Consider the following 12,337-nt stretch of genomic DNA (forward strand, 5'->3'; position numbering starts at 1 on the left):
AAATCTGCCCAACTCTTCAAGTGCCATGCATCATATTATATAAATTACTTTTATTACAAAATTGGTAGATCTGAATTCAAAGTATGGAAAATAAACAAAAAATCTTATATCTAACCTTATATTTTGGCCAGGGTGGTTGGTGGTCAACATTCCTCCTGGCACTGGTCAGCAATATGCCGTAATAAGCGCCAGGGGACCAAACAAAAATCATATTTTTTTGCATGAAATATATTAAAAATAAGGGATCTGTAAGCAAAAGTAAAAAAAAAAAAGAATACCTAAATCAATATATATACAGTGATAACGGGAGAACATTTACTCCACATTATTGGATATCCTCCCATGACTGCTGGGAGAGACCACTGTGGTATTGCAACCATATGGTTAATATCAGTCTTCAAGCTAACAAATGTAGAATCATCATATGAGGATGACCACACTTTGAGGGGTTAAAAGATTGCCGTGACACTGTGTATAGTATGAAGTGCATGTAGCTGTACATTATATAGAGAAGAGGCTTTCAATATATTAATGTACTAACAACAAATAAAAATTCCAAGACAATACAATAAGTTCGAAGAAACAAAGACTGGCATCAAGACTTGGTAATATGCTATGTTATGCCCTGACGTGGCAAGTAGCCATGCTGGCCTAATTTGGGAACTGTCTAGGAATTTGTTAGGCCTTGCTGCGACCATGACAGTGCTAGGAATACACAGCAGAAAGGTCTGTTCTATTTCTTTGTGACTGGAACAAGGCATTGTATAAAGACAAGTTATGCCGGTGATGTGAATGATCTATTACTAAAACTTTGTATGTGATGGCCATAACAGTGATACTTATATGTACAGTAATGTGTTGAAACTCAAGATATAAAAATAAAGTTTAGTTTGTTGTGAACTGTTTGAATTGCCACAACGACAGTGTACAGGTCACGGCAAAATACTTTTGTACACGTGTACATCACGGCAAAAGACTTTTGTACACGTGGAGATGTAAATGACTTGTGCATGTACATGTCATTTACATCTCCACCTCCAGCAATAGGAACCTGCACAAACGTGCTCTCGTACCTTAACGACACTCATCACTCAACCTGCCCCCTCTAGCTCCATTATAATAGTGCAAAGCATAAGATGCAGCAAAGATGGACACATAGATGAACATTTAACATAATCAGTAATAAACAATAATAACCATTATATGTACTTCATACATTTCATTCCCATCTATCAAAATTCTAATTACATATGGAGAACCCTCGACAACCTACTTCTGTTACTTGAGGACGTAACAAATTACACATGACTTAATAATTATATCTTTTATTATAAAACATGAGTAACAGCAAAATACTCACTCAATTACTCAGACAAGCCAGTGCAGTCCATAAAAGTATAAATATTCCATTTATACAAAGTTTGCATAATGTCCATTCTTCATTGTCAATGACTACAAATTGCATCTCAAAAATTCTCAGACCTTGCAGATTCCTTAGGCCCCCCCATACAAACACGACTAAAAAAAAATCTTGACTTGTGACGTATTAGCCAATGTGAGCAGTGGTGGCGGTGCATGTTTGTTCTCCAGTGTGAGCACGATCTCTCCCCAGTGTCCACACCACCACCGAGGCCATGCTTGACCCATGCAAAACCAAAATCATGGAGAAGTAACTATATTTCCTCTTGCATTATATAGTACAGTACCAATATTATTCTGCCAGCACACAGGATTACTCAGAAAACTAGTATTCAATTTAATTTGGGTAGAATATTTAGCTCCTGCTAGAAATGTCTATAAATTTCTTTCCATACCCGAGCAGCATAATCGCTCAGAACACTGATGACATACAAGCCAATAAAAATGTAAAAATGGTATGATTTATCTATGAAGTTTATAATGGCATTACAGTACGTTCCATTACTACATTTTGGCTAAGTAAATGCTCTTTAGCAAAATGTTTCTGCTACTTGATCAAAAAAAAAAAAAATCGTACCTAGCCATTATATTATACTTACATTATATCAAGACATTTAAGGAAACAATCCAAGAAATCTTTTGTCTATAAATTTCCTTGATAAAAACAAGGATAATTTCTGGTTGAAATATCGGAAAAAATACTACAATTTGTTCGTCATAAATGAAAATGTATGTCATGCATTTTAGGCAGTTACAACAAACCAAATTTTCTCGCAAAATTAAGTTTTCAAAATGTTCTCATGCATTAATAAGAAATATTCAGCTCAAAAAACATGTTTCAAATTTTTTTTTTTATTTAAACTAAAACTAACTTAGCAACCTTGTCTAACCTTAATATGCCTATTAACTCCTAACACTGCCAAATGTATGTACATATAATTTATAAAAATGGCATCATTAAAATGCTGAGTTTAAAAATGAAATCAGCGTTAGAACAAAATATTAACCTGCCTATTTTGGCATGTAGATGCTTGATAACTAGACCAAGTTGGGCCTACAAGGCCCCATTATATCTACAATGCAGTATACAGCAATGTATGTATACACAGTATATATGCTGTCTGTTCACAGTATAATTAAGTGAGAAGTACAGTTATAAAAAATAAAGTAATACTGTTTAACCAAAATATTATCAATTTGTTGCAGTGGCGTTCAATACCAGAAGATTGAGGGAAACCTGAACATGTCTGCCGTTTCTTCCAAGCAGACACAAGGAAGAGTACATCAGCAAGAGTTTCTTCCAAGCAGACACAAGGAGGAGTACATCAGCAAGAGTTTCTTCCAAGCAGACACAAGGAGAATACATCAGCAAGAGTTTCTTCCAAGCAGACACAAGGAAGAATACATCAGCAAGAGTTTCTTCCAAGCAGACACAAGGAAGAATACATCAGCAAGAGTTTCTTCCAAGCAGACACAAGGAAGAATACATCAGCCAGAGAAAAGATTAAGGCTTTAGGTAACCGTTAAGCAGTTATTGTTTTTATTCAGCACTTAATAGCCAAATACAATTATAGTTATAATTTGTTTGTTTCTTTACCACAGGAAAAACTCTTGTAAACTGACGATCAAGGAAAAGAAAAGCACTAAAATTAACGACCAATATCTACATACCTGAATCACAGATGGTCTTTGAATACTGGACCACCAGCCCTCGTTATGTTACCTTACAAGTAACCGCTGTCATCCACACATTCTTTATTCATTTAAAAACATTATATTGAAACAATTTTATTTCCACTCTCCAGGAAATCAGACAATTGTTTACAATAAACAAAAGTAATTGGTTTTCCCTATCTGATAAAATCTTCTACCACCCTGAGGAACCTGATCATACTACTTGTGGTAATCTGGTTTTATGCGTCACAGAACCCTCATACGCACTCCAATACCTCAAATAATTAAGAGATTTGAATGAAGTACAAATATTTACTGTGCCTACCTATTTACACATTAATTTTATCACACTGCATAATACTCTTTTCCAACTGATTTACTGCTCTCTTTAATAATTATTTCAAATTTTTTGTACACACACGGACAAAAATACCGAGCTATTCATCCAACGCCCATGTTAAGATTCAGACAACAAATCCCTTCAGAATCCTAATGATCAACACTTTGTTGACAAACTCCACACCTTACCAAGTATAAATACTATCATCAATATTCCTCCACATTATGAAGAGTGCCAACAGCACCAAAACATTACTCAATAATCAGACGTAGCCAGCTGCTAAGTGTGTGAAGTTCACTTGTAAATATCTTGATATGTGAACATTGTTGCATGACATGCCTTCTCCCTCACTCGCATACCATACAACTATTTAAAAATGTAGCCACATTTAGTCATTGCCAGAAAACTGTAGACACTATTTAAGTATAGAAATGCATCCTGAACAGAAGCAGGTGGCGGCGTGGTGCCCACAACACGGACCGCACCATTATCATCATCTTATTCTCCAAAGAGGGAAAAATAACGTCTCCCAATATTACGTAGAAGAAAAAGCTCGTAAAAGTACTCTCTTCCTGTAATGTAGTTGCCATCAAAATTATACTGTAAATAAATATTTTCATTTCATTCTAAAGACTGGTCACTCAAAAACTGCACGATGATTAAACTCATTACAATATACATAATGACTGCCATTGTTGTTCTCAAATGTTATCTTTGGTTGCTGCTCAACAAAATGAAACCAAAATGGAAACAACATAATTACAGCTCTAAAGACAAAAAAAATTACAATAATTATAAAGAGTATACATTAAACTTAGATTAAATTTTTCATATACCAAGTTTCTTTTACCCACGTACACCACATTGTTTCTTATTGTTATACACAACAAAAAAAAAACTGCGGTTGTAAGTTTTACAATAAATGAAAGAAGGGGCAAGTTACTGAAGAACATGTATACAAACCTTTCAAATTCTATGAAATATCCCAATACATTTCAGTAAATATTATGAAATGATCAATAAAATATTTTGTCAACCGTATCAGACAAAATGGAGATTGGTAATTTTGTAGCGCATATCACTTTACTTGAAACAAGTCCTCATAATAAAAGCTTACAAGAAAGTTGATACAACACATATACCCTTCTAATAAAATCATATTCAATTTATGACTGGCAGGTTAAAGTTCAACACGCACATAGCTCTCTCGGCGAGCAATATTTGTCGATGGGAACTCCGAGGGGTGAACACTTCCAAGTTACTAACAACATTAGTTTGTGACCGTGTATTTCGTACCTGGCACCGCATGCGTGTTTTCGTGGGGCTATTTGTCATGCCAGACTTAAGCAACACAGATGGAAAATTTATTGAAGGGGTTGGTAAAGCACTTCGGGTAGTTCTGTAGCTTCCATCTCCACTTTGCGTCCTGATATTTCCCACATGGCTGGCTCTCCTGAGCTGTGATACAGATTTTAATAAGTGTCTTCCCACTCTGAGCTCCTTGCATTCATCACTCAAAAGTCCAGAAAGTTCACGGTTCATTTTAATTGACAATTTTTCTTTTTTTCTTCTCACATCTGAACTCTTTATCTCACCTGTCCTGTGTCCATTTATTGACTGTCCTTTAGAATGATATAATGGCACGTCATCTTCATCCGAACTGGCATTTAGATATTTAACATCTTCCGAACCAAGATAATCAGATGGATGGAAGCCCGTTCCACGAAGTTCTTTGTATTCGTCTTTCCCTAGATTGTTTAATTCCCGACATAGAGATTTAAATATCGATCTCTTTTTCTTTGGGTTTGGGGCCTGTGGTTGTACAGTTGACCCAGCCACTTGTGTACAATCCAAAACTATTGACTTGGAAGTTCCAGAATCTGACACCAGTATGCTTTCTAACTTATTTGAGTATCTGTTTTCTTGTGGTTCTTCAGGTGTTGGAATTCGAGCCTGTAATGCCCCACTTTCTTCTGCAGTCTCGCCCATAAACCCAGACTTTGCATCCGTCACAAATGTGGGCGAAACATCCACATTATCTCCAACAGGAGATTTAATTCCACAGTGTGTCTGTCTTAATTCTTTTCTTTTAATCTCCGATATAACAAATTGTGAAGGATTAAAACCCATCCGAATGATTTCCTTACATTCATCCTGAGCAAGAGATTTCAACTCTCTTACCATTTTTACACTATTTTTCTTAAGGTTCTTTATCTGTTCATCTATCTCACTTGACTCAAGTACAGTATTGAGACAGGCTGCAGATCCCTCCACTCTTGGAAATTGTTTTTTTAAATGCCCTACATTCAACAGACCAGGTTTAATATTTGTAACAGGATGAAATCCTCTATGCTGCATTTCCTTCCACTCATCACTAGTTAGATTTACAAGTTCTCGAGTACTTACACTAAACCTCTTTCTTTCAGTATTTGTTACGTCAAATATGCCTCTTGCCGCAACACTATTTTCACTACTTAATAAAACACTATCTTTTATAACTGGTTCACTGTGTACTGTACATCTAATTTCTTTATTACTATAATTATCAGTAAGCTGTTTTTCATTATTTACATCTAAAGGTCCCTTTCCATGAAACATATTTTCAGTTATTATAGATTCTCTGTATTCTTTAGAGTTTTCTGAATATAACCCAAAACTTCCCCGTTGCGCAACACCACAATTCGAAGAACTATCGACTGATTTACCGTCGAGTGTCAAGTACGAGGCTGAATTTCCATTTTCATCCGTACACGATATATAATCTTCTGGCATCACCGAAGGACGTGAGGGACGAGAATTACGAGTGCCAATTATTTCCGATTGTGTCCTGGTTCTTGAATTAAAATGATCTGTGGCACCCACCGCTGATGTATTACCAGATTCACTCTTTGCTGCAGTATTTCTGCGGTAATTTAAGCCGTCACTATTTTTTCTTCTCGCTTTGCTAGGTAAAAATTTTTCTAGAGATCTTCTTGTTAATCGGGTCTCTTGCACATCTAAATGTCTCAGTTCCCCTAACCCTTTACACTTAAGTTCCCGACACTCATCCTTAAAAAGTTGAACTATTTCAGATTTCCTTATCTTGTAGCTAGTATATTGAAAAGATGAAATTTTTTCAGTTTGTTCAGCACCATTTTTGTCTTTTAAAGGTTTTCCTATACCTAACATTTCACTGTGTAATCTATTTGAAGTCAAACTGCTCATACAGTTGTGCCTTACATCTTGACTTGCATCAGTTCCTACCCAAGATTTGAAGAATTCCACACCTTTATTAACAGTATTCACAATAGTACTAATAATTCCACCAACTTGAGTGCCCACAGTAGGAAGGTGTTTATTCTGGGTCTCTGTTACTTTCAAAGGGGTCACACCCTCTGTGTTGTGCTCACTCTCTCTCAAGTTCACAGTTGGAACACGGAAGGAGATATCTTCATCTACACGAAAAGGAGACTTAAAGCTAATGTCTTCATCTACGATAAATGACTTGTTAGTTGCATGTGAATATTTCCTTCTTTCAAGGGCACCACTCTGATCTGATACCTTCAGGAGTGTGGCTTCTGTCAATGGTGTTAAGTGAGCATTATTTAACTCTTCAGGAGTAACAGGAACAACCTCTTCAGGGATTACAGTTACTTGGTTGTCTTCTTTACTAAGCAGAAATTCTTTCGAGGGTCGAGACTCTTCTGCAATATTCCCCTCCGAGGAGATCACTCCTTTATTGGATATGTCTAAAATTATCATCTTTCCACCACCACAAGGAGGTTCCTTACTTTTTCGCTTCCGGCTATTGCCCTTCATCTCTGGTCCTTGGGTGGCCGGTGGTGGAACTGTGTCATTAGGTAGGAACAAAACATGTGGGACGGGTGAAGTTGCTAAACTGGGCGGGACATTCGGCGGCTGGCCATTGGTCGCCAAGTCCCCTACGTGTCCGGCTCCACAGTGGGACTTCTGTTCCGACGACCAATGGCTACTCCCATTTTTTGGCAAGGAATAATCAGATGAATCTGGCACTTTAGCACCAGTGTGAGGATAGCAGGCAAGGCCATCAAGCTGTTGAGGGGCATTGTCTGCTTCACTCTGGCCACGAGCCCGAACAACATCGTCATCGTCACTAGAGAGATCAATTATTTCAATAGAAGAGTTTGTTGTCGGATGTGATATACTTGAGAGAGTAATGCTGGTATTGTTCAGTGACACTGCACTACTGTCCCTCTCTGACATACGAGGCACTATTTGGGAATAAATGCTCTGACTGCCTTTTGGCATGCTTTCACTTTGCATATGTGTAAGGTGTCTGTTTTGTTCTTGTTGGTGACCCGTTACACTTATTCTTGAATCATTGTTACTTTGTTCACTGGCATTTATTTGCTGAACATTTGACCGAGAATCACAAAAAGCATATTTTTTTCTCGATAATGGCTTCAAAATATCACTATTTAATTGTCTATTACTTCTATCATGTTTAACTGATGTCTTTAGTGGAATTAGAGATATGTCTGCAGTAGAAGAAGCATTCATCTTCAAGGATAAGCTCGTTCCATCAACAGAATATGAGGTCATTTGGCCTAACTGATTCTTACTACCAAACTGACCTATTTGAGATTTCTGGATGAAAGCAGATTGGAAAGCACGCTGTTGATTCGTGAGCAAGTGCTGACTCCCGAGCGGTAACGGAATAAATTTTAAAGAACCCTGCTGAATGGCCTTATTTGAATTTAGTTCACTTATGCCTAATTGAGCAGTACGATTTGAAGTAAGGATACTGCTGAGTAACCCTCCAGAGTTTAAAATTCCACTGCCCCCAGGAACACTCACATTGTCAGACATCTCAGGCAGGCCATCCAGCCACTGTATAGTACCAGCAAGTGTGCCAGATGATGATGCTTTAGGGCTAAATGGGTCCTCATTTGTGCAAAACTGTGTTTCTCTACTGCTCCAGGGTGCTGGTCTTGAATTAAGCAACATACTGTTGTCCGCTAAAGCTGGGTATCTATCAAATGCCCACATGTTATCCACTTGACACTCGTCAGTTAAATCAATGCATGGAGCAGTAGGCCCTCCCAATCGCATAATTCTATCCACCATTCTTTTCTGTAGACGTTTCATTTCAATCTTCAGTGGTCGACACAATCTCAGTAGTCGTCTGCTTCTCCAGTTCAGCCCTGGAGAAGATTAAGAGGAAGAAATAAATAACAGCCTAAAAACAGGAATGTCTGATGCTCACAACCGATAGTAAGGGGCACCAAGGGGCTGCTTCAAGAGTGGCAGTGACTGCCTTATGTACAGACCAAGAGAGACCAAGAGATGCTGGTTTAGTATAAATGTGAAGACCCAAGAATTATTAAACCAGTAGAAATGGATAATCTAAGAAGCATGAGTGCTGTTATTTTGACCAGACAACACACTAGAAGGCGAAGGGACGACGACATTTCGGTCCGTCCTGGACCATTCTCAAGTCGATTGTGACTCATTCGACTTGAGAATGGTCCAGGACGGACCGAAACGTCGTCATCCCTTCACCTTCTAGTGTGTGGTCTGGTCAACATACTTTAGCCACCTGATTGTGACTCATCGCCTGCATAAGTGCTGTTATAATGTGCTCCAAAAGGGTTTAGTCACAATGAATGGATGTTGATAGGCTGGTGAAAGGAATAATCAAATAAATTAGAGAGGACGAGACAGAGATAAAAGCAGAAGAGAAAGTGCAGACATGGTGACTGTGTGGGCACAAGCAGAGATTGAACGAATAGCATACAAAGTATGATATACTGGAGGTGTCGTGCTGTTAGTTATCCATGATACCCGCCATGTGTTATACAAGACATGATTAATGCATGAGTGCCATACAGTCCAGTCCTGCTCCATTTACCTCTTGAGGCTCATGCCACGAGAGGCGAGATACACGGTAACAGTGATGATGACACTTCGAATAAAGCAGCTATAGAGATAATTAGCACTTACTGGACATTTATAATTAATGATGTTTAAGACAAATAACTTGTTGTATTTAGTGCAATTAAAACCTACAATTTGAATTTAGAGACTTTGTGCTATAAAATGACAGACTTGCCCCGAGTCAACACAGTAAAATCTGGCTCAATCTCCATAAAATACACAGTTCTGAGGGCAGTGTAACTGATCCAGTACTCTTCCACATCCTCATATCCGACAGAGACAAAGACTTGGGCTACGATGTTTATCAACTTCTGCAGATGACGCTGCCATTTTTATGAGAGTACAATCTACAGAGGACACAACACACCTCCAAGTTAAAGTAAACCAGAACACTCAATGGCTCGTGGAAAACAGCACATCTCCCGCACTTCAAAGCGTTATATGACAGAGTGCTGGGAAGATGGAACACCACGAGCATAGCTCTCATCCTGTAACTACACTTGGGTAATTACTATGGTAAGAATGAACAAATCAAAACTCAAAATACATATACAGTGTTGTCAAACCACACAACAGAAATACAGAAAGCAAAATAACAAACCTGGAAGTAATCATGATGAAAGACCTCATTTTTACAAAATACTGTACAATAAAGTAGCTGTCACAAATACAACAAAAATAAATGATGGGCTGCATAATAAGAATCTTTCAAACAAGAGATGCCAGACCAATGACGGTACATTTCAAGACAGCAGTAATATCTAAGGTGGAAGATTTTGCACACCAATTCTCCCATTCAAACGTGCTGATAGAGATCGTGTAGAAAACACTCACTGCTCAAATAAATTCAGTAAAATATTCATAATTGGAATTTTTTAAAATTCCTCAATCCTGGAATGCAAGTGCGAGAGATACATCATAATTTACACCTAAAAAATGCTGAAAAGACTGGTTCCAAATCAGGACACCGAAATACTTCCTTAGACCAGAGAAATGGTAGAATAGATAAAATTACCCAGTTGATAATTAGGGACGCAATAGGTATTAAAAAGAAATAACTATAAATATTAACAGCACAAGAATTTAAAACTCCATCTCTCTAAAGAGGCTCAACTAAACAACCTTTTGGCATTCAAGAGGAAACTTAATAAAACCTCCAAAGAGGCTGATCAACCAGGCTGTGACTCATACGTCAGGCTGCGAGCAGCCGCGTCCAACAGCCTGGTTGATCAGTCCAGCAACCAGGCGGCCTGGTCAACGACCGGGCCGCGGGGACGCTAAGCCCCGGAAGCACCTCAAGGTAGGCCCTAATCATCTGGACTGTGATTCATATGTCAGACTGCATGCAATGCCATCCAACAGCCTGGTTGACCAGATCATCAAACACGAGGTGCTGATCAGAGACTGGCTCGTGAGGATACCGATCCTCGGAACCAATTCAAGGTGCTCTCTACCTTTTCTTTTCCGTTTTCTCATGTGTATATTCGCAGACCAAAGAGCCAGAGCTCAACCCCCAGAAGCACAACTAGGCAAGTACACTGTGGCAGTCCTCATTTTTAACACACGTTCATGTATAACAGTGAAATTGTTCAAACTTTACTTAGTCAATTACCAAGCCAGGACTCATCAAACATTTACACAATATACAAAGTCTGTAAATGTTTTCTCAATCATGGTGGCTGTTTATATTTATTAACTATTTTACAAGCTTGGAAAAAAGGTAACTATTGTTATAAACAACCCTCGTATTGCTTTGAAGCTCCTCAACTGCTTAATATATGTAAACAAAGCTGCCATGACTGAGGACAGACCTGCAGGTGTTGTAAGTGGAAACATGTATGCTTGAGTAATGCTGGCCCACAACCTGCAAGTCTTAACAAAATATGTTAAGTATAGTACTCGTTTTAAATCTTCAACGGAACCCCTTTAAGGTACGTGTTGTTTGGAACATTAAGTTACGTAAAGCCACCCCCTTGAGGCAGGAGAGTTTCGAGAGGGAAGAAGTGTCACACACACACACACAAGAGATCTCGTGGTACAGTTGGCTTCATTCTTGACCCTCAATCCGAGATCCTGGGTTCAATTCCCAGGAATTGGAACAGAAATGGCTGGCCACTTTTCTTTCACCTCATGCCTCTGCTCACCTATCAGTAAGTAGGTACCTGGGAGTTAGGCAACTGTTGAGGGTTGCATCCTAGGAGAGGTCAGTAGTTTGACTTACAGGGGACCTCGATACAAGCCTAAAGAATACATATACACAGGCTTCCTCTCCTTGACAAAATTAGTATTATTCAAATAAATATGTATAGCTCCGGGTTCTCAAATTTTTATGCCATTTGTCATTTTTCTTTCTAAGATATAAGTAATGAAGTTTTAAGTTCTAGTAACATTTAGTTTAGCAAAATTGCAAACAAATTTCTAAATATATTTAGTTTATACTTTACATAACAGGATCAGCTTTCATATTTTGTTGCAACAACAGTGATTCAATATTTGTTTAGCATGTGTCGTGACATCATAACGTTCAACAGCTCTGCCTGTTCATGTATGCATTCCAGTACTGTTGTTCATCAACAAATAATACCATGGGGCACAAGGGCACTACTCAATAGTGAATAAACGATGGCTCCTGAATCTTAAAAAAATAAACTTATGCTGAAATATACTATAAACGTAAATAATATACTATAAACGTAACAAAATGCAATTGGGATCTGACTAACAAAAATGATCGATAATGGGAGATATAGGGAGAAAGTGCGATAAGAAAAGGAATCTGGTACCTATAAGTGAGGAGGTGGAATTATAAATTAAAATGTGTTGTATCCTGAGCAGTTTGAGTCTACAGCCTCACCTGAAAAATATGAAAAATGGTAATTGTTACAATGAACATCATACTGCAATAGTTTATTAACTTGTACATGAACTGTTATACTAGTTTTTTTACTTCCCCTGATCCCATTTTCTCAAAGTGACTATTGATACAAGTCATCATTGCCAAAATGTCCT

General features: G+C 38.0%; 1 protein-coding gene across 1 annotated transcript in view; it reads right to left on the reverse strand.

Moving 5' to 3' along the window:
- Positions 1 to 2,268: 2,268 nt before the first annotated feature.
- Positions 2,269 to 12,337, reverse strand: part of LOC138358453 (uncharacterized) — a 59,100-nt gene continuing 49,031 nt past the window's right edge. Inside the window, exon 10 of the mRNA XM_069316407.1 lies at positions 2,269 to 8,595. Coding sequence (XP_069172508.1) covers positions 4,595 to 8,595 — 4,001 coding nt within the window. The 3' untranslated portion in view covers positions 2,269 to 4,594. The remainder of the gene's footprint in view (positions 8,596 to 12,337) is intronic.

The sequence above is a fragment of the Procambarus clarkii genome, chromosome 8, assembly GCF_040958095.1.
Source record: "Procambarus clarkii isolate CNS0578487 chromosome 8, FALCON_Pclarkii_2.0, whole genome shotgun sequence".
NCBI classification, from domain to species: Eukaryota; Metazoa; Arthropoda; class Malacostraca; order Decapoda; family Cambaridae; genus Procambarus; species Procambarus clarkii.